The sequence below is a fragment of the Periplaneta americana genome, chromosome 7 (assembly GCF_040183065.1).
Source record: "Periplaneta americana isolate PAMFEO1 chromosome 7, P.americana_PAMFEO1_priV1, whole genome shotgun sequence".
NCBI classification, from domain to species: domain Eukaryota; kingdom Metazoa; phylum Arthropoda; class Insecta; order Blattodea; family Blattidae; genus Periplaneta; species Periplaneta americana.
Genome location: NC_091123.1, coordinates 183674536 through 183698850, shown reverse-complemented (window position 1 = coordinate 183698850; position 24315 = coordinate 183674536). Strand labels below are relative to the sequence as shown.

The 24315-nt window shown below is 35.8% G+C and overlaps 1 protein-coding gene across 1 annotated transcript; it reads left to right on the top strand.

Moving 5' to 3' along the window:
• Positions 1-6560: 6560 nt before the first annotated feature.
• LOC138702762 (carbonic anhydrase 5A, mitochondrial-like) lies at positions 6561-22403 on the top strand. Its single transcript, XM_069830062.1, has 5 exons — positions 6561-6761; positions 10306-10447; positions 13503-13608; positions 16782-17018; positions 22204-22403. The coding sequence occupies exons 1-5, from the start codon at positions 6629-6631 to the stop codon at positions 22351-22353; spliced, it is 768 nt and encodes a 255-aa protein (XP_069686163.1). The 5' UTR covers positions 6561-6628; the 3' UTR covers positions 22354-22403.
• The last annotated feature ends 1912 nt before the right edge of the window (positions 22404-24315 follow it).

Here is a 24315-nt window from a genome sequence, read left to right as displayed (position 1 = left end):
CGCGTTGAAACTCAGAAACTGAAGGTGGATAGGTTCAAAAAAAGTATGTCGCCTAAAAAACCCATTCAAAGGGAGTATGTTTCATTATTATGGAAGCAAATAACTATCAAAAGTCTGGTATTCTTCATTGAAAATAAATCTGAAAAATTTTTATTTGAACGTCTAACGAACTTAGTTTGCAGGAGCATTTGCTGCACAAGCCACTAGTGTATATACATACATACATACATACATACATACATACATACATACATACATACATACATACATACATACATACATACATACATACATACAACATACATACATACATACATACATACATATAACTAAACTAAAACCCTAGCATGCCGCTTCGTAAATTAGGGTTCTCTTGAGCGGATATTTAATAATATTATTACCGGAATGAAGTAGAGCTTGTAAAATGAAGAACATAAATAAAATAATTAATTAACAGAAATAATAGTTTATCAGTTTATTTGAACTACACAGACTTCCGAGGCGTGAGGCCCTACATTCGTCAGATGCTTGGTTCCGAGCATATGTGACATTAGAGTGCATGTGCTGTTTATAACGGATCCAATAAGCATTTACCAAATTGTACAAAAGGTTTCCCTCACCTAAAGCTTTGTTACCATTGAGGATGGACGTGCATCTGGGACACGCGTCTTTCTCACGGGTCACGTGCCGCCATGCCGGCCTACACATATGTTGCAAACAAAACACTGTCCATTAGAGCAGGGGAGTTCATACAGGGCACGCAACGTACAGCGTGCTCTCAAGTTGTGTACGCACAATAAACCAAGCTTTATTCTTTGTTTTTTGATTCTTTGCCTCCCATGGGAAATTATATCTTCAATTTTTGATCCAAGTATATCATAGAGGCTGTTTCATATCGTGGAAAGTTTTTATGTTCAATCTATAATAAAATTTATACCCTGTCAGTTTTATATGTAAATCAATTGATGTGACGTTTCGTGTTAGGATCGATTTTTTTACCTCTTCCCACTTGTGGAGCTTCCTCCATTCTAGTACGTTCTATATAATATTTCTTTCCGTCTGTAATAAATCTATACTAATAATAAATCTGTAGCCAAAATTTTTCTGGTAATTTTCGATTTTCCAAAAATAATTGGTATTAACATGTATAATTAACCATCCTGAAAACGAATATTGCTTTTTTTAAATTTTTGTATGTCTGTCTGTCTGTCTGTCTGGATGTTTGTTACTTTTTCAAGCGATAATGACTGAACCGATTTATATGAGAATTGGAATATAAATTAAGTTCGTTGCAACTTAGATTTTAAGCTATATGGTATTCAAAATACTTTATTTAAAAGGAGGGTTATAAGGGGGCATGAATTAAATAAATCGAAATATCTCGCTTATTATTGATTTTCATGAAAAATGTATCATAACAAAAGTTTCTTTAAAACCAATTTCCGATAAGTTTTATTCTATACAAAATTTTGATAGGACTAATATTTAATGAGATAAATGAGTTTTAAAATTACAATAACAACGCCATCTAAGGCGCTGTACTGAAATAAAAACAAATGACTTCGCCAATAAGGGGCCTTGGACAACAATAATCGAAAGCTATTAAACATAGTCTACAGAGAATGTTTCTGTGTTTGTATGAAGTAATATCGGAAGCTAATTAATTGTTTAATTATTATTTCACCATTGGAAGGTGTAGTTTCTCTAGATGGACACAATTCTACAATGGCATTACAGTAACTTCTGAAACATATAGCAAGTAATACAAAGTATACACATTAAAACTAAATGATATGTCAATCTTCATTAAACTATGGTTACATGTAATAGCAATTAAGAAACATGTCAAAGGAATTGTCATTGCACCAAATGATTGCTCTCTGGACCAAAGTGACCGCATTTTAATTATTTAAATACAATTTAAATTAAGTAACATATTAAACGAATTATCCTCCTATCAAACACGAATGTTCCCTGGATCAAACGTCCTATTTTAATTATGTAATTACTTTATATTTATTTCTAACAGGTGCAGCGGAGCGCACGGTTACGGCTAGTTTAATAATAAAGTTAACCCTTAAATTGACAATGCATCCTATAGGATACAAGAGGTTAATAGGCTATATGCTATAATTTTAATAGAACAATAGAAAAAACATATTAGTACGAAAATTAAATTTAACCAAAATTTCACAATACTATAATATTGTACAACATATAAAATATGGACATTGTGATAGATGTTTTCTTTACAGTCCGACACGGTTTAATAGGTGAGAAATGAAGTTTTGCCAATAAAAGGGTTAATGTTAGACCACGATTTGCACTAATTTCTATATTGCGTAGACTTATTCTGCCAAATAATATTTTCTTCTTTTATTTGTACTTCGCAAGTCCTCATTATTTTGTTTAATTTGTTGTAACTGGACTGGTCTCTTGCACATATACTAAAATTGGTCGAACTGTTGTTTTATAAATACGAAATAACTTATACTCCTTTAAAAGTTTCAGCATTTCTTTTATGGTCTCGTCAGTATAAAGTCAAAGGTAAAACCCTGCAATATTGTTTCACTAGTCGGATAGTTTCTCTAAAACCTGTTGTTCGCTCATTTTAATTTTATGACTACCTACACACAAACTTTGGCCTCTCTTACCATATGGCATGAACTCTCTATCATACATAAAATTATTAAATTAGTGAAGCACAATCCTGTAGAAATATTTCATAAACCTTTCTAACGCAAGAAATTAAACAAAATAATTGCTGTGCCAAACGTAACAACTTCAGACCTGCAAGTTCTAGTCCCGCCTTAGATACTATTTATGCAGGTCACTGGTTATTTATACACAACCTCTGACCTCGTATTAACCTCAGCTCATTACTTTAAAGAAATACGCCTAGAGATCTCAAAATCGATTGCTGAAGTAAGGAGATATATCGCCCACCCACATAGACTGCATGTATGTTCACTGTCTTACATCATTTTTACTTTCCCATCATACAAAGCGCAAACAGTAATGATTGTGACACTGTAATGAATAATAATAACAACAATAATAATAATAATAATAATAATAATAATAATAATAACTTACTGGCTTTTAAAGAACCCAGAGGTTCAATGCCGCCCTCACATAAGCCCGCCATTGGTCCCAATCCTGAGCAAGATTAATCCATTCTCTATCATCATATCCCACTTCCCTCAAATCCATTTTAATATTATCTTCCCATCTACGTCTCCGCCTTCCCAAAGGTCCTTTTCCCCTCCGGCATCCCAACTAACACTCTATATGCATTTCTGGATTTGCCCATACGTGCTCCATTCTCCTGTAACTTCATCCCTCTTAGCCCCAAATATTTTCCTAAGCACCTTATTCTCAAACACCCTTAACCTATGTTCCTCTCTCAAAGTAAGAGTCCAAGTTTCACAACCATAAAGAACAACCGGTAATATAACTGTTTTATAAATTCTAACTTTCAGATTTTTTGACAGCAGACTAGATGATAAAAGCTTCTCAACCGAATAATAACACGCTTTTCCCATATTTATTTTGTGTTTAATTTCCTCCCTAGTATGATTTATATTTGTTACCGTTGCTTCAAGATATTTGAACTTCTCCACCTCTTCAAAAGATAAATTTCCAATTTTTATATTTCCATTTCGTACAATATTCTGGTCACGAGACATAATCATATACTTTGTCTTTTCGGGATTTACTTCCAAACCCATCTCTTTACTTGCTTCCAGTAAAATTCCCGTGTTTTCCCTAATAGTTTGTGGATTTTCTCCTAACATATTCACGTCATCCGCATAGACAAGCAGCTGATGTAACCCGTTCAATTCCAAACCCTCTCTGTTATCCTGGACTTTCCTAATGGCATACTCTAGAGCAAAGTTAGAAAGTAAAGATGATAGTGCATCTCCTTGCGTTAGCCCTCAATGAATTTTAAACGCATCTAACAGAAACTGACCTATACGAACTCTGCTGTAAGTTTCACTGAGATACATTTTAATTAATCGAACTAGTTTCTTGGGAATTCCAAATTCAATAAGAATATCATATAAAACTTCTCTCTTAATCGAGTGATATGCCTTTTTGAAATCTATGAATAACTGATGCACTGTACCCTTAAACTCCCTTTTTTTCTCCATTATCTGTCGAATACAAAATAATAATAATAATAATAATAATAATAATAATAATAATAATGCTGATGATGATGATGATGTCTTCAAGTGTTAGATCCCAGTGGATCTGTTACGGTGTCTTGCCAGCGTTTCCTAGGTTTTCCTAAATTTCTTCGACCTCTTGGGATATACGACAAAATCTGCCTGGGCCATCTAGAGCGATGCATCCTCTTGACATGTGTCCGCCACTGAAGCCTGCATTGCTGCAGATAATGGACAATAGAGTCAATTTTTAGTTCCTTCAGAATATCTATGTTCCGATGATTGTCGAGAAGAGAGTATCCAGCAGTTTTTCGCATGAATCTCATTTCGGCAGTTGTTAGCCGTCTTTCGTCGCATTTTCTTAGTGTCCATGCTTCACTGCCATAAGCCAAAAGTAGTCGTGCGAGAGTTTTGTAGATTTCAGCCTTGTATGTCTTTGTACTTGGGAAGGTTTGAATACACTGTTGATGGTTCCAGCAATTTTTAGAAATGTTGAGATTTTGTTGTCTATATCATCATCAGCGATGAATGATAGATTATAACCTAAATAGTTGAAAGAATTCACACGTTCTATTAAGTGCCATTTATATTGATTTTGGATGGAACTGGATCTTTTCCTAAAAAGGTCATGTTTTTTGTTTTTTCGGTTGATATTTGCATATTAAATTTTGAAGCAGTTATTTGTAAGTTGTGGACGGCTCGTTGCAGTTCATCTTCTAATGTTGCAATGATAACTTGATCGTCAGCAAACAGCGGAGTGTCCAGACAAGTGTTCCGGTTGATTTGTATCCCGGCATGATGACCTTGCCTCCAAATTTTGAGGATGTGGTTCATATATCTGATAAACAAAAGTGGTGACAGTCCACATCCTTGTCTAACACCTTGATTTATTGGAACCCAGTTAGATGTTTCATGTTCAGTTTGTATGGTAATTTCATTCTGGTTATATAAGTTGTAGATACTGGAGATAATTTGATTTCGTACATTATCGTGGCATAGAATTTCGATAAGAATGTTTCTGTTTACTTTGTCAAATGCTTTAACGAAATCAATGAATGATAAGTGTGTTTCAATATTGAATTCTCTGTTTTTTCTATTAAAATTCGCAACAAGAGCGACCTCGTCGAAAGCCATTTTGTTCTTCTGTAATTTTATATTCATAGGATTGAGCCAATTTATTTTTATTATGGCTGTATCAAATTTGTAGCCTGAATTGAGAAGACTGAAGCCTCTATAGTTCGTACATTTATTTTTGTCTCCTTTCTTATAAATAATAATAATAATAATAATAATAATAATAATAATAATAAACATAATAATAATAATAAACATAATAACAAATACAATAAGAACAGAACAAAAAATCTATAATACACTATAACAGGAACAGAAACTCAACCAACGGCCTTCTGATATACTCAAAGATCCTACACACTCGCTATGATTATAAGCAGAGACGGAAATTCCATGCAAATGCATGTTTTCATAGGAACATAGGACATAGCTCAAACTTACTACTTACCCATTTCATTACTTTCCGGTGCCAAATATGTGTACTTCTTCCGTGCATATTTGCATGTTTTGGCCTTTTGGGGGATAAAAACATGCATAGGCCTAATGCATATTTAAGCAATTTTTACCTTATTCTCAAACACCCTTAACCTATGTTCCTCTCTCAAAGTGAGAGTCCAAGTTTCACAACCATAAAGAACAACCGGTAATATAACTGTTTTATAAATTCTAACTTTCAGATTTTTTGACAGCAGACTGGATGAAAAAAGCTTCTCAACCGAATAATAACAGGCATTTCCCATATTTATTCTGTATTTAATTTCCTCCCGAGTGTCATTTATATTTGTTACTGTCGATTCCAGGTATCTGAATTTTTACACCTCTTCAAAGAATGAATTTCCAATTTTTATATTTCCATTTCGTACAATATTCTGGTCACGAGACATAATCACATACTTTGTCTTTTCGGGATTTACTTACCACATATTGCAAGAATACAAAACATATTGACTGACAAGCGCAGGAACCTCACAGAAACCAATTTATAAATGTTGTTAGTTGTTAATTGTGCAAAAAAAATTGAGTGAAATAAGAAATTTGGAACAAAAATGAAAGTGCATATTTTAATGTATTTTTGGCTTAATCGTGCATGTTTCATACATATTTTGAGGTTTTATAGTGCATGAAATTCTCGTCTCTAATTATAAGTGTTAAAGCGTGTACAAATAAATGCAAGAACAAAACAAAACAAAACCTGCAATTGTTCAGAATAATTGAAACCTCGACAATAGCATTGGTAGCCATGGTTTCCACCTCAACCAGCAGCCTGAGAAATGTTGCTCTCTCGGTACACGATCGCGGCGTTGTCTAGGGCCGTTCGTGGCAGCAGAAGATGGACATCGACAGCACATTTCCCCCAAGTGGGCTCAGCCGATACCACACGCATGGCCCCGCTGCTGTCCCCGATAAACATCGAAGAGAGCGCCAGCATGCTCTGCGGTGAAATCACTCCGCTCCAGTACAGGAGGTACTGGTACTCCGATGGCATCGCTGTGGTCACCAATAACGGCTTCACAGGTGATTTGAATGCCAGTGTGGGGTGATGCTTGTTGTCAGTTTTATGCACATAGTTGTTAATGTAAAGATTTCCAATTACAATCGGTAATTAATGAACCAACAGCTTGTTACGAATCCCTACAATTAGCCTCGGAATAGGACTGATTCTCTGGCACGATCACAGGAAAGGAATAAGGTAATGAGAACGGGTTACATCAGCTTCTTGTCTATGCTGATGACGTTAATATGTTAGGAGAAAATCCATAAACGAAATTTTACTTGAAGCAAGTAAAGCGATCGGTTTGGAAGTAAATCCCGAAAAGACTAAGTGTATGATTATGTCTCGTGACCAAAATAATGTACGAAATGGAAATACGAGTATAAAATCGAAGAGGTGGAAAAATTCAAATATCTTGGAGCAATAGTAACAAATATAAATGACACTCAGGAGGGAATTAAACACAGAATAAATATGGGAAATGCGTGTTATTCGGTTGAGAAGCTTTTATCATCTAGTCTGCTGTCAAAAAATCTGAAAGTTAGAATTTATAAAACAGTTATATTACCGGTTGTTCTGGATGGTCTCACTTTGAGAGAGGAACAGAGATGAAGTGTGTTTGAGAATAAGGTTCTTAGGAAAATATTTGGGGCTAAGAGGGATGAAGTTACAGAGAATGGAGAAAGTTACACAACGCAGAGCTGCACGCATTGTATTCTTCACCTGACATAATCAGGAACATTAAATCCAGACGTTTGAGATGGGCAGGGCATGTAGCATGTATGGGCGAATCCAGAAATGCATATAGAGTGTTAGTTGGGAGACCGGAGGGGAAAAAGACCTTTGGGGATGCCGAGACGTAGATGGGAGGATAATATTAAAATTGATTTGAGGGAGGTGGGATATGATGGTAGGGACTGGTTTAATCTTGCACAGGATAGGGACCGATGGCGGGCTTATGTAAGGGCGGCAATGAACCTCCGGGTTCCTTAAAAGCCATTTGTAAGTAAGTAAGTAAGTAAATTAATGAACCACGGATTCTTCGATTCGAACTCGTGTCATTCCAATGTTTTAATCCCGAAATTTCAATTTTCTTTCCCATAACACGTTCAGATAAAAACACATCAGTTTGAGTAGACATAAGAAAATCTAATTTGGCGGATGAGAGATAAAGAAATGAGTGTCAAAAACTTGAAGTATACTTTCTCATTACAAGTTTTATGGGTTTCATAACAATGTAGTTAAATAGTATTTAAAATGTAAAAAAAATTCTCTTACAAATAAACACTGGTCTGGCAAGTTCCATATTCGTCTTAGAAGGGAGAGAAGAAGGTTTTCCCTAATTTCGTGGAACCGAAGTCGTTTTAAAAAGCCAATTCTAGTATAAAAGGGGCAGTAGGTTGTTCAGGTTAGGCGAGAGCTTATGAATTATTTTCTGCTTCATTTGAACCCCTTTAGGCAACAGTCCACACCTTGGAGTAACGGTTAGCGCATCTGGCCGCGAAACCAGGTGGCCCGGGTTCGATTCCCGGGCGGGGCAAGTTACCTGGTTGAGGTTTTTTCCGGGGTTTTCCCTCAACCCAATACCAATGGGTATCGGTGCTGGACCCCGGACTCATTTCACCGGCATTATCACCTTCATGTCATTCAGATGCTAAATAACCTAAAATGTTGATACAGCGTCGTAAAAAGTAAAAATTTAAGTAATTGAGGATATTGTGATAATGACTGCAATGCTCTTTACTCTTTAGCATGAGGTCGAGTGATGCACTGTATTAAATTTGTAGTCTCCTATGACTGCAGGTAGGGGATATCAGGGAAGGTAAGATTTGAACGCGTGCAGTTGCTGGAACGAAATTGAAGAACAGCATATAATAGAACGGGATGGTATCGCTGGTGTAATATCACAGTCCAGTATATTATACAGTCACGAAGCTTGAGTTGTGAGGGTACTAGGAGCAATAGACTGTAAAAAAGGTAAAGGTATCCCCGTAACATGCCATGAATGCATTTGGGGGGCATGGAGGTAGAGCCCCATGCTTTCCATGACCTCGGCACAAGAATGAGGTGGTGTGGTCGGCACCACGCTCTGACCGCCTTTTACCCCCGGGAAAGACCCGGTACTCAATTTTATAGGAGGCTGAGTGAACCTCGGGGCCGTTCGTGCAGGTACTATTTCGCATTGTCTGTGATGAAGCGATAGTAGCGACCCTAGTGGTTAGCAACTATCTATGGATGCATATTTACTACGTATTGAGCTTCGTGATTGTATACAGAGTGATTCGGACCATCCGTAACAGTAATTTATTTCGGAAACTAGTGCATGAAAATTTTCGAGACAAAAATATTTATAACTAAACCACATGTGAACTTTCACTTGAGCTTGATTTCATCAATAAGCTCTAACAGGAAGTAGGGTCAGTGGCGTATCACTTTAAAATTTCATATCGGAGTCGGGTCAAATAGGGTACCATTTGATAGAGCTCTTCAAGACAAACAACTTTCATAGAAACCGTTTTTATCAATTGCTACTCTTTCAATGAGAAAAGATACAAAAAGACAATGTCATCAATATTGAGAAATGTTACAAGACGAAAATGTAAGCAAGACAATTAATGTTGACATGTTACTGAAAGGCTGGATAATTCCATTAATTTTTTATAAATGTTCAAACTATCTGCCGTTCTGAGCAGCACACACCTGTACTCTTCTTCTAACAGTCAGTGACTCCTAATAATTCGGCGTGGTCAAGTGACTGGCAGAGTAGGAATTAATAGAAACGTTTGTTTTGAAAAGCTCTATCAAATCGTACTTTATTCGACCCAACTCTCATTTGAAAATGATACGCCAATGACCCAGGAGTGGATCAGGACAGCACGTTTGCACATCTCCTTTTTATGTTAGGTTAGGTTCTTTTCAAACTGAAATGACGAGTGAAACGTACAGTTAAAATTACTCTAACCTAACCTAACCTAACTTAACATAAAAGGGTTAGGTTAGGTTAGAGTAATTTTTACTGTCCTACGCTTCACTCGTCATTTCAGTTTGAAAAGAACCTAACCTAACATAAAAAGGAGATGTGCAAACGTGCTGTCCTGATCCACTCCTCACTGACCCTACTACAAATTCTAGTGAAAGTTCACATGTGGTTTAGTTATAAATATTTTTGTCTCGAAAATTTGCATGCACTAGTTTCCGAAATAAATGACTTACGTGTGGTCTGAATCACCCATTGCCTTTTCGTACGTTTTCTCATTGAAAGAGTAGGAATTAATAAAAACGTTTCCTATGAAAGTTGTTTGTTTTGAAGAGCTCTATCAAATGGTACCCTATATGACCCCGACTCCCATTTGAAATTTAAAAGTGATACGCCACTGACCCTACTTCCTGTTAAGGCTGATTGACGAAATCAAGCTCAAGTGAAAGTTCACATGTGGTTTAGTTATAAATATTTTTGTATCGGAAATTTTCATGCACTAGTTTCCGAAATAAATTACGTTACGGGTGGTCTGAATCACCCTGTATACTGGACTGAGGTAATATGTTAACTTTGTCTTTCCAAACAAGCCAATTTAAGAATCTCGAGAAGGGGAATGCCGCCTACAATTTGCGGAGGACCTCTGGATGAGCAGTACGTATTTTCCAACCTACACTTCCATTGGGGACCTAATAATGAAGAAGGCACCGAACACCAGATTAACGGTAACCGGTAAGTATGAAAACAATTCGTAATGGTTTATCTTTGCGCCGATTTGCATCTCGTTCACACTTATCGATGTAAATAATTGATTAAATGGCGATCTTACTCGTGTTAATTATGTAAGCATGTGTGGCTTACAGCTGTTTCGGTGTTACTTTACACCATCCTCAAAGCCTACTAGATCTCGGCGCTATCTCAACTTCGCTGCCTGTTGTGTGGGTGTGTTCGTGTGGTGAAGAGTTGTGTCAAATAGTGTGTGTGTGTTCTGAAATTGATCTGTGTGTTGAGAATTTGACACAAACACACTATTTGACACAACTCTTCATCACACGAACGCACCCACACAACAGGCAGCGAAGATGAGATAGCGCCGAGATCCAGTAGGCTCTGAGGATGGTGTCAAGTAACACCGAAACAGCTGTAAGCCACACATGCTTACATAATTAACACGAGTAAGATCGCCATTTAATAAATTATATACATTCAAGTGTTAAAAGTAGTGTACGAAAGATTCAACATGGCTTATAGATGTATTCGACTGGTTTGGATCAGTTACGATATTGTGCTTCTAATCAAGAAGTTTGTATTGTGGACTAGAATACTGTATAGAACAAATACCGATATGAGTATTTTTTACTTGGTTATTCTGACGACGCTGTATCAACTACTAGGTTATTTAGCGTCGATGGGGTTGGTGATAGCGACATGGTATTCGGCGAGATGAGGCCAAGAATTCGCCATAATCTGACATTCGCCTTACGGTTAGGGAAAAACCTCGGAAAAAACCTAACCAAGTAATCAGCCTAAGCGGGGATCGAACCCGCGCTCAAGCGCAATTCCAGATCGGAAGACAAGTGCCTTAGCCGACTGAATTACGCCGGTTGCAATATGAGTATTCCAAAAAATTTATTAAGAGGAAACCTTGGGGGAGAGGAAAGACGATCGAAGACTGGATTAATAGATGGTATCGAAGAAGATCTAAAAAGGATAATCTACCAGAACCGGAAACTATTTGCAAATCAAGCTTTCAGATATAATTCCCTGTCCAGTTGATTTGAATAATTTCGAGGGAAAAATTGTTCCGGGGCCGGGTATCGAACCCGGGACCTTCGGTTAAACGTACCAACGCTCTACCAACTGAGCTACCCGGGAACTCTACCAGACACCGATCCAATTTTTTCCTCTATATCCACAGATCTCAAAGTGAGCTGACAACCGTCAAGCAATCAACATTGACTGCACACTAACTAAATTGTGGTTTTCTGTTAACGAACAGTGACGTATATTACGCAAATCAAGCTTTCAGGTATAACTCCCTGTAAAGTTGATTTGAATAATTTCGAGGGAAAAATTGTTCCGGGGCCGGGTATCGAACCCGGGACCTTTGGTTAAACGTACCAACGCTCTACCAACTGAGCTACCCGGGAACTCTACCGACCTGGCCCCGGAACAACTTTACAGGGAGTTATACCTGAAAGCTTGATTTGCATAATACACGTCACTGTACGTAACAGAAACCCACAATTTAAGTCACACAGAGTTAATGTGCACTCAATGTTGGTTGCTTGGCGGTTGTCAGCCCACTTTGAGGTCTGTGGATATAGAGGGAAAAGTTGGATCGGTGTCGGGTAGAGTTCCCGGGTAGCTCAGTTGGTAGAGCGTTGGTACGTTTAACCAAAGGTCCCGGGTTCGATACCCGGCCCCGAAACAATTTTTCCCTCAAAATTATTCAAATAAACTTTGCAGGGAGTTATACCTGAAAGCTTGATTTGCATAATACACGTCACTGTTCGTTAACAGAAAACCACAATTTAAGTCACACAGAGTTAGTGTGCACTCAATGTTGGTTGCTTGACGGTTGTCAGCCCACTTTGAGGTCTGTGGATGTAGAGGGAAAAATTGGATCGGTGTTTGGTAGAGTTCCCGAGTAGCTCAGTTGGTAGAGCATTGGTACGTTTAACCAAAGGTCCCGGATTCGATACCCGGCCCCGGAACAATTTTTCCCTCGAAATTATGGAAACTATTTATCAAGGGACCGATTTCGTGTGACCTACCTGACATAATATGCACAAGAATTTCCTTTCTGCACTTTGCACACACATGCGTATACAGACTAACACAGCTCTTCATCCTTACTTAGATATAATCGCCTTGATAACTTAGCAGAGCACGGGCTTGCGACTAGGACTCCAAGATCCAAGTCAAAATTCCCGCGATGCCGGAGTTGTATTCGTGGACGACAATGCCATTGTTGTGAGGTTTTTTTTTCCTTAGTTATCCCGTTTTCCCCTCAACATTCCTCCAACTCCACAATTATCCTTTCATTATCTTCTCCGTTCAGAAAAACAGGACACCACTTGTGTTTGTACGACGTCGAATCGATCGTCCATCATAGTGAATGTTCTTCGTGGTTTGTTCAATGATTTTTATATGGCAGTGGTGGTGGATTCTAAAATTTATTGTAGATAATAGGTAGAAAGCACGTTTATTTTTTGTATTTAATGTTTATAAACCACTTCTGTTATTGTTATTAATATTTAGAAGGCACAGTTTTTGTTTATTGTTCATAGGCTTAATAGGTAGAATGCACAGTTAGTTATTGTATTTAATATTTACACAACCAACTTTTGCTATTGTGTTTAAAAAAAAGTTGAGAAAGTTAGGAAGGCCAATGATGATATGCATCCTGATTTGAATCTCTATGAGATGAAATATACTGTCTGAGGCAAAAAAAAAAAAAAAAAAAAAAAAAAAAAAAAAAAAAAAAAAAAAAACGCATATATCTTCAGAAGAAGAACCGAAGTCCCCAAGGATTTCACCTTTTCAGAGGAGGACATGACTTAAGTAGATCTATGAGGTAAGGCAGACCACCACCGGATTTTATGGCTGGAGAGAAATTCTTGATGCGGTGGTTGGTGGCCATGCTTAGCCGGACAGTACAACCGGCGCGCAATGTATTCCCTAAGATACACAAAATGTGTACCCCGCTCGATAAGCAACTATATTATACTTATAGCAAAACAATATGAATAGTAATGGCTCTAAAGTGTTATGCTTTTTACAGATATTCCATGGAGGTTCATATGGTCCATCACTCTCACCGATACAAGTCCGTCCAGGAGGCTAAGTTGTATAGAAACGGGGTAGCAGTGGTCGCCATATTCTTACAAGTGAGTTCCACAATTAACTTGGGTCATTACATACATACATACATACAAATGGCTTTTAAGGAACCCGAAGGTTCATTGCCGCCCTCACATAAGCCCGCCAGCGTTCCCTATCCTGTGCAAGATTAATCCAGTCTCTATCATCATACCCCACCTCCCTCAAATCCATTTTAATATTATCCTCCCATCTACGTCTCGACCTCCCTAAAGGTCTTTTTCCCTCCGGTCTCCCAACTAACACTCTGTATGCATTTCTGGATTCGCCCATACGTGCTGCATGCCCTGCCCATCTCAAACGTCTGGATTTTAAGTTCCTAATTATGTCAGGTGAAGAATACAATGCGTGCAGTTCTGTGTTGTGTAACTTTCTCCATTCTCCTGTAACTTCATCCCGCTTAGCCCCAAATATTTTCCTAAGCACCTTATTCTCAAACACCCTTAACCTATGTTCCTCTCTCAGAGTGAGAGTCCAAGTTTCACAACCATACAGAACAACCGGTAATATAACTGTTTTATAAATTCTAACTTTCAGATTTTTTGACAGCAGACTGGATGATAAGAGCTTCTCAACCGAATAATAACAGGCATTTCCCATATTTATTCTGCGTTTAATTTCCTCCCGAGTGTCATTTATATTTGTTACTGTTGCTCCAAGATATTTGAATTTTTCCACCTCTTCGAAGGATAAATCTCCAATTTTTATATTTCCATTTCGTACAATATTCTGGTCACGAGACATAATCATATACTTTGTCTTTTCGTAACTTGGGTCATTACATGCAAAAAAGTATGTTTTTGAACCATGATGTCTCAAAAGTTAAAAATATTGTAGTAGATTATTTTGTATGTTATAAATATGAATTTCACGAAATATTATATTTATATCCTTCATAATTTGGCAGCAATCAGCATTTAAAATATTGGTTTAACAAAGAACACGGTTTCATTCATTCAAGTTTTTTTACTGTGTAAAGGAAGACGGAAAAATCATTTCAATGCAATTCGAAAAAAGAAGAGCCTTGTTTATAAAAGCCCTTAAAATGAAAAAAAAAAAATATATATATATAATTTTTTAAATAGTTACCCACCATAAAATATTTAAAAAAATACATAGAACACAAAATGCACCTCATTTTTACAGACGAAAAAATATGTGTTTAATTCTTTAGGGTATATTGATTCCACTGTGAAAATTTCAGAATGCAGACTTAAATATCATGTCAGTTTTTAATAAAAATAACTCACCGTGACAAAGGATCTCAGTAGGTAGGCTCTCCCGTCGTACAGAATGTTGCGAGATCAAGGTCAGGGAGACGGACGTTTGAGATTACACATCGTTATGAAGTCTGCGACCGCCACACATAGCAAGCCGTTTTCAACCGTCGGAACAAAGATTAATAACTTTATTAATTTAATTATTCACAGGTTTTTTGAGATTATGTCATAAAACTTGGGAGATGGATTAGGAATAATATTTGCTTTAATACGGATGAAATTCGCATGAATTTAAATTAGTACATTCGAATATAAAATTATTTCTTTTTTTCAATGTGGTGTTTTTATGAGCATGCCTTAGATTAGTCTTCAAGGTATTAAAATATGGTTATTCAGGTTTCAAATGGCGTCTGTTTAGTTTCGATGACACTTCATATAGGGTGTGTAGAATATTTTAAATGATGGATAACATGTAACTGCCACCCATTTTTCAGTCATCCGTATGACTAAAATATTAATGATATGACTATCATAGTTGGCAGTTTAATTTATTTTCATAATAACATTATTATATTAAAAGCCCAAAAAAATTAATGACATCGCTGGCATATTCTTAAAATTTTGTATGGAATGACCCACCAATTTTTGTTCCAATTTGGACTATTTCCCATATTTTTTCTTCCAGTTTCTCCTTCTCCGTCCCTCTTTCTTGTCTCTCATTAAAGAAACTCTTTTCTAATGCTGACATCCTTAGAAAAATGATAAGGTGCAGTTAGTTTCCCGTTCATTTCTCCTTCGGTATTAATAATAATAATAATAATAATAATAATAATAATAATAATAATAATAATAATGTCTTACTAGTGTACAGCCTCAACGGTGCATTCTACTTCGAAAATTCAAGCACATTAGATTCAAAACTACCTATTTCCAACAACTTTCTCCTCTTCACATTTTTCGCTATCTGCACTAATAACGGAGTTTGTCTATCAGCGTATTCCGAATCTCACCGGTCCGGTGGCATCAATGACGTCACGTTGCAACGAAAATAAGGAACAAAACTGTTGGAAGAATCGATGCTGTCATGGCGACTGTGTAAGTGGTTATCTGTGCTACGCTAGCAAAATTTTGCGAAATTTCCGTACTGCCATCTCGTTAAAATAAAAGAGATCATAAACAACTTATTTCTTGAACCGGTAGTAATAACTGGTCCGTTGACATGTTCGCTCATAAGCCATTAACATATTGTTTTTAAGTTGTGCTCATTACAAACAATACAGCAGAACTAAAGCAGAACACACCGCCATGACACAACAGTGCACGATGTCATTCGTCTGCTAATTCCCGCCCTATACAAGAACCAATCAGATTCACTGATGACGGCTGATGGAGCCTGCCACCACTTCTGCAAGTTGATGGCACCGGTGCGACACCGGTGGAGCATCAATGACGTCATCGGTGGAATTCGGAACACCGTGATGCCATCGGATTGCTCACCGGTGAGATTCGGAATACGCTCTATGTCGCGAGATTTCTGAATCACCCTGTATATAAGTGATCAGTAAACTCGTGCTAACCATGCATATTTGCGGAATTAGTTTTCATACATGAGATATTAATCTTAAAGTTGTTGCAAATTGCAAAAGTTCTCAATGTATGTCCATTTTTTTTTTCGGTAATATTGTATTAAGAAGAAGTGGCATTATCAGAGAAATGAGAGTGCATTGAAAGTACCTGCTTCAACGAAGTCTTGTAAAGTATATGTTTGACTTAATATACGGGATTCGAAACCTGGTTTTTAGCGACTTCCTAGCCGTTTGGTTAAAGATGCGCCTATAACTTAAACATTTATTATAACAAGTAAGTTACATTTGTTGCAGTTTACAGGGTGTTAATTTTCACTGCAATTTGTAACTGGTCAGATAATGTCAGACGCAAGTGGCTCACAATTATTGTTTCAGGCTAATTCAGCAAACCCGTACCTTGAAATGGAGTCGCTGGTTTCGATCCTATCAAAGATCAAGGATCCAGGAACGACTGGCTACATTCCTGCTGACAAAGCATTCTCTTGGCTCCGGTGCCGAGCCTCGAGCTCCGGCTACTACACTTACGTAGGGACCCTAACAACGAGTCCTCCGAACAAAGAAGGCGTCGTCTGGATTGTGTACCCAGCACCAATCTCTGTCTCTCCTTCACAGGTAATATTAACTTACACGAATATCCCAGAGTTTCAATCCAAGAAGCCATTAGCTTCTGTTGACAAACACATATTTGAGCTGAAGGCCACACAGAAACCTGCAGAAAAGTATATTCTATTATCCATGTGCTAAAAAGGATAAATGTCCATCTCCCATCTTGCTTAAAAAAGTCCCTTGTGCAGACACTTGTATTTCCCTATTTTGACTATGCTGACATTTTACTGACTGACCTCTCCAGCGACAACAAAATTAAACTTCAACGTGCTCATAATTTGTGTGAACGTCTTGTAAGCAATGTTCGTAAATATGATCATATTACCCCATCCCTGGAAGCAATAGGTTGGCTTAAACTAGATAAGAAAAGAAATTTACATTCACTTCTCCTTCTCTTCGAAATCTTGAACTCTTCTATTCCTTTGTACCTGTCGTCTCGCTTCACTTACCTTTCTTCCCACCATAATCTGAACACACGCTCTCGTCATGAAACAATACTAACAATACCATCCCATCGCACCTCCTCATACTCGTCCTCTTTCACAATAGCCCTGCCAAGACTCTGGAATTCGTTACCTGCTAGCATCAGGGACTGTCGAAATAAAATTGAATTCAAACGCAAACTTACTAGGCACTTGGTCAGTAATTGATTTCTTGTAAATAATTTCTTTAATCTATCACAAATTATTTCAATATTCAGTAATTTCATCACTATACAATTTTGTTATTCTAGATTTAATTTGTAATTCAGTGAATATAAAATATTCTTTGTTTCTCTATGATAAATTATCTAGCTTTAATTATTCAGGTAATCTTTTCGTACTTTGATTTTATTGTAATTGTAAATTTAATACTAAATGTAATGTTATTTGTAATTGTAATTGTAAATTTAATACTAATTGTAATGTTATTTGTAATTGTAATTGTAAATTTAATACTAATTGTAATTTTATTGTTCATATTGTAGTTGGAATCTCCTGGTAGAGGGGCAGAGAAGGTCTGACGGCCTTATCTCTACCAGGTTATTTAAATTAGTAATTTAGTGTGATGCTATGTCATTAGGGTGTGACACACAATGAAAATAAACAATAACAATAACAAAAGTAGACAACAAACACACATTCAAAGTATACAGAAAACCCACAACAACAACACACATACACAACACATCCAACCACCCAACACAACACAAACAAGCTGCATTCCGGACAATGGTACACAGACTACTCAACATACCAATGAATGAACCAACAGGATTACAACGAAGAACTAAACACAATCAAATAATTACATAACACAAGAAAACGGATACAACCCCAACATAATAGACAACATAATACGTAAGACAAAACATAATCACAAAACACAGAAGAATACAACACAAACACAAGAACACAAAAAATACATCACACTAACATACGAAAACAAAAACACACATAAAATTGCAACCTCATTCAAGAAATTAAATTACAACATCGCATACAGAACAAACAACACTTTACAAAAACATCTCAACACACAAACAACACAAACAAACAAACAAATACAACCACATAGGCGTATACAAACTCAAATATAACACCTGCAATAACTTCTACATAGGACAGACAGGCAGATCATTTCAAACACGTTACAAAGAACACATAACAAAATTACAAAACACCTCCACATATGCAAAACGCACCACAAATGCTAACCACACCTACAGAGACATCAACACAGACATGGAATACTGTACATCCAACCAAAAAGCCAGAAACTCAACACATTAGAACAATATGAAATATACAGACACACGAAAACACACCCCAACGATATTCTCAACTCACAACTCAATTTCAAAACACATACACTCTTTGACTCTACATAACGAACGCACCCTCACAGGAAACAAGAGGCGCCAAGACCAACAACGATCAGCTCCGAAGATGACCGAAAATAGGTCGAAACATGTTAACAAGGTATGTTAATATTTAACACAGGAAAGTTCTTATCATACATATTCCGAGAATAAATGTTTAAATCTGACGTGTGATTAAGATACTACGCCTATATAGAAAGCAACAATATTACGAGGTCTCAGCCTGAAAGTTTATTTCCATTATTAAATTTAACTCACAGAAAGAAAGTAAAATACAAGCAGCAGAGTTGAGATATCTGAGGAAAGTCAAAGGATGTACGAGAAGAGACCTCATACGAAACGAATACATAAGGGAAGAACTTGAGATGCAACAAATTAATAAGAAGATTCTAGAGAATACAGGAGACTGGATACGACATATGAACCGGATGAGTGCGGAAAGAATACCTTTGATTAACTTATAGATAATAATTACAATTCACAGGGAAAAGAAACATTGGACGCCCGAGGAAGAGATGGAGATAAGACGGAACAGGCAAACTGCCTAATTCCTGATGTGAAGAAGAAGAAGAAGAAGAAGGCACACAGAAAGAGACAATTTGTTTTTAACCCTTAAATTGACAAAGTATCCTATAGGATACAACAGGTTAATAGGCTATATGCTATAATTTTAGTAGAACAATAGAAAAAAAATTGCTAGGAAAATTAAAATTTCACAATACTATAATACTGTACAACACCTAAAAATATGGACATTGCGATAGTTGTTTTCTTTACGGTCCGGCACGGTTTAATAAACTAGTGTGAGAAATGAAGCTTTGCCAAGTTAAGGGTTAAGAGCAATTCTATAATTTGAAATTTGCCATCATAATATCTGTAGTTTTATAGACAACTCTGATGAATTTTTTAAGCGTCGCTATTATTGTATTTTACTAGTGAGATAAAGACTTTACCTCACAGTTTGAACTTTATCTCACAGTTCATTAGTATTTTCCTAGTTCCCGGGCACACACGTATACTTTTCCATTCAACTATTACTCAAGAAGTTAATATATTAGTTACTAGATGTCACTACCTCTACTTCTTTATTACCATTTCTTAAATATACATACACTCAACTGAGCTAAACAGACATGATGATTAATTACGTTTTAATATTCCTCTTAAGTTTACAGAAGTAAAATGTGAAATTATTTTAATCACATTAGTCCCGTGAACACTTCTAATAATCCCTGAAACTTCAAAAAGACGAAAATACACGTTCAAAGTGAAAAAAATATATATATTAAAATTATATCATTAATTATAATTTGTTATTTATCCAACGCCTTAGATACCATTCTTTACTAATCATGGCCTCCTACATCATGACCTACCTAGTACACGTATCGATTCTAAAATCCATGCCATGGTATGTGATTACATGAGGACTTATTTTCAACATATTTTCTTTTATAAAACATGATTTTTCGTTATGGTCATGGATAAAATTACATATGGTACTTGTGAGCGTGATCTTTATTGCACTCGTGTAATTTAAGCAATCGGCCGACGCCTCGTGCTTAAATCTTTCCACTCGCGCAATAAAGATGCACTTTCCTCACAAGTACCAAAAATAACTATTTCAGTCTTACTAATAAACCGTGTATAGTTTTTATACGAGACTTACGCAGGGTTGAGACAGAAAACTTTACTAATAAACTATGCATAAGCGATGGATGTATAAACAGGCTGTAACTATACAATGGGAATTGCTTTGCAGTAGTTATATACACGAAACCCCTTGTTTAAGCGTTGTATACAGAGAAAAAATGGCCGCCCCTCTAACAGCTGTTCGTATCGACTGTCATTGTATGATGATGGTTGCCTTGTAACCACAGAAGAACAAATGAAAGAACACAGAATAATAAGATTAATATTACTGTTGCTTGTACTCTTTGACTAAAATATAATGTGGTAATCGATTAGAGCCAGTTGTACTATCGATACTTAACACGGCACACTAGAGCGCTCTACCGGATGCAATAGAGAACCTCAGATATTCTATTTACCTTTCGTAACGAAGTAATGTCGAAACTATGACGTAGCTGTGTAACAGTTATACTGTTATACAGGACGTATGTAGTGATTATTAATATGGAATTTACACACGACTTATAAACGAGCTACTCATTGTATAAGTATAAGACAGTTAAACGTCTGTATACAGTATAGAGTTTTTATTAGTAAGACCGTTAAAAAAAGTATTGTCGTGCACAGATCTTTATGGCAGTGCTCATGATCAGAGTACTAGTTGAGGTAATAATAGTAATATGCGTTACAAGAGCGGTATGTTGATGTTTTCATGTTCGAGGAAAAGATTGAAAAAGTGAAATGTAGTTGAATTTTTTTTAATTTCCGAGAACATGAAAACAAAATACCGCTTGTGTATCGTACATTATTTTGTGCGAAGATCGTTTATTACATACCTGAAAGAGGAATTTCTAATTAGTTGCAATGAAATCTCCATCTTGGTTTCTGTTCAATGACGGCAACTTTTAAAAACTAAAATATCTATCTTCAACATTGTTGCTATAAAATGTTTTCTGTGTTTACTATATTCCAGCAGGCCATGATATACGTCTGTCTTTTTTTCCCCCCAGTCTATAAATGCGAACTTAAAACAAACGGTAAGGTTATGTAATGATTTATTTTTCATTTTAATATTTTAACAATATTATTTATATAACATATTGCAGTAATAACATCGGCATCTGGAATCTTGTTGATTTTTTCACGGCTTCCTTAATGTTACTTGTCAGGAATGCAATAGGTTTCGTGGAGTAGTAGACTTTACTTAATTTTTGCAAATAATTAAAAACAATAATTAACATTGCAATTTAGGTGAAATTACAGTGGTAAGTTTCCAATTTATAATTATTACTATGTTAAACGTCTCTAAAAATAATATGTTAAAAGCCTAAAGCAGTAAAATGAATGTCGCGCTTAAGCGGTAAGAAGAGGGAAATTGTTATGTGTGTTACGTTGGGAATACTGAATGTGGTATTTCACACTTACAGCGTATTGGTTTTGTGCGGAAAGCAAGCAAATACGCACGATCTCGAACAAAATTAGTTTTGTTTCGTTGTATATCTGATCATGCGCACTGCTATCTTTGTGGGACTTACAAAGTATCTGTGCGATAAAACTTTTTTCTAAGACTGTACATGTAGGTCTATATATACCTACATACTAACTATAAGTTTATAAGAATAAAAATAAATAAGTAAATAGAGCAACAAAAGTATCAGGACTCAACAGGATAATTATAAACGCCTTTTTTTTTTTAAGGTGGATGCGTTCCGCAGACTTCATTCCTATGGCAACAAAGAGATTTCAGCAAACTGTAGCAAACTCCAACCTGTGAACGGGAGGAAGATACTCTATTGTCCCCTTAGTTGCGTTAGCAACTCATTGTCAAGTTGGACTGAAAAAAAATAATACAAGGAAGTAATACTATTGAAGCGTGAGTTTCCACCACGAACATAAAATTGGTAATTTGTAGTAATCTGACAATCTGATAATAGTGAAATACATGTTTTAGTTTTGTATAGTGTTTTCTTTTTTTATCAATAACACGTACAAGTGTGTATACAGGCTGGTAGTGAAATAATCCTACAGATTTCCAGAGCGAATAGATCATGTTGTATGTAACAAAATAAGTATAATAACATATTGGTAGAAAGTTCGTAGTTCTCTCAGACATTTTTCCCCCTAAATGTTTAACACTCTCTTATTCGGTAACTATTGCAAGCAAGATCGTGATTTTTGTCCATATCGATAGAAAATCTAATAAATAGGGCTAGGATTTCGATGAATTTGCATCTTTTTTCTAGTAAGCCAGAAACATAGCTGCTTTAGTATTTATATGTTATGTGATAAACTGAGTGTTTTAAGACATATTTGTTAGGGCATTTTTTTTTTTTTTTTTTTTTTTTTTTTTTGCCTGTTTCATCTCATAAGAGCATCTTTTGTTTTATTCGGCCATCCTTTAGGTATTTTCATTTATTTTTGGCCATAAATCCCCATTATTAATGTAAAATAATGTTTATTTCCTTTGAAATTTTCTTTACATATTTTGTCCATTAATATCCATTGTTTTGTATAACATTTTAATCGTTTTTCTACACAAATATTGCCATTTTAACGTAGTACACCCCATGTAATGGATCAGTCCAACCACCCCTTCAATATAGACTCCTTTATACCTGGTAATTCCGGATAAGAGTTGCCTTGTGGTAGACTATATGGAAACTAAAAGTAAAGTAAATCCATGGTGCTACAGCCCATGAAGGACCAAGACCGACCAGCTGACTGTTGAACTCACGTCCACATGCCGACGCAGAGGTGAACGATCATACATGGAAACTACATCAGGTAAAATTATTAATTAAAGTATACTACTTAGAAAAAAATCATGTAAAATTTAATTTAATTTACTAGTCTAAATATTAAGTGGTACAGAACCTCTTTTCCTACTAAGCCAATTATGTAAGATCAATTTTTAGGGCATTTTAAGGACATTTTTGAAAGATTTTTTAGGTCATAAATGCATTGTTTTTAGGACATTTTTTCATGATTTATAGGTCATTAAAATTAGTTCACAATAACTAGAAACACTGACCTAGGCTAAGAAATCACAACGGACTACCACTATGTTTACTCTAACAAGACTTAGACATTACGATAAGTAATATGAAACCAAATAGTAAATTCATAAAACACCATGAGGCTAGGTTTTCATTACATATTGTCAATATAACGCACTAACATCTGATGATGATACATAAGTAGAATCGAAAACGTTAATGTTATAAAAAAACTATTTAAGAAGATAAGCACAGGTGGCCCAACAAAATTGTTATAGTTCATAATAGCAGCTTATCGGCACACAACAAAATGAAAGTAACCTCTCCATAGTACAACTACAAAACTTGCTTTAAAATGTAATATAAATGTTGTAGGTAATTTCCCCCCCCCCCACACACAGTGATTTTGTTTTTGCCACATCTGATAGATGTTATTGGATGTAAATGTAATTATTATAAACGGAGAACACAATCACGATAATGCAAGAACTGTATCAAGTTTTCTAGTAATAATAATAATAATAATAATAATAATAATAATAATAATAATAATAATAATAATCTCTAATAATTAGTGTATCAATCTTTGCGTCTGTAACAGTTGTGCAGCATGATTATTCGTTTTATTATATTTTCTGTGACGTTATCTCTGTACTAATATTGTTATTAATCTACTGCTATATCAATAATATTTTGTAAAACGTTTCTACATTGTCGCAGTATATAGGCGGAACACTATGTATGGACCTATCATATTATATTATGTGGAAAATCAAAAATAGAATAATTATTCATTAACAATAATATAAATGAC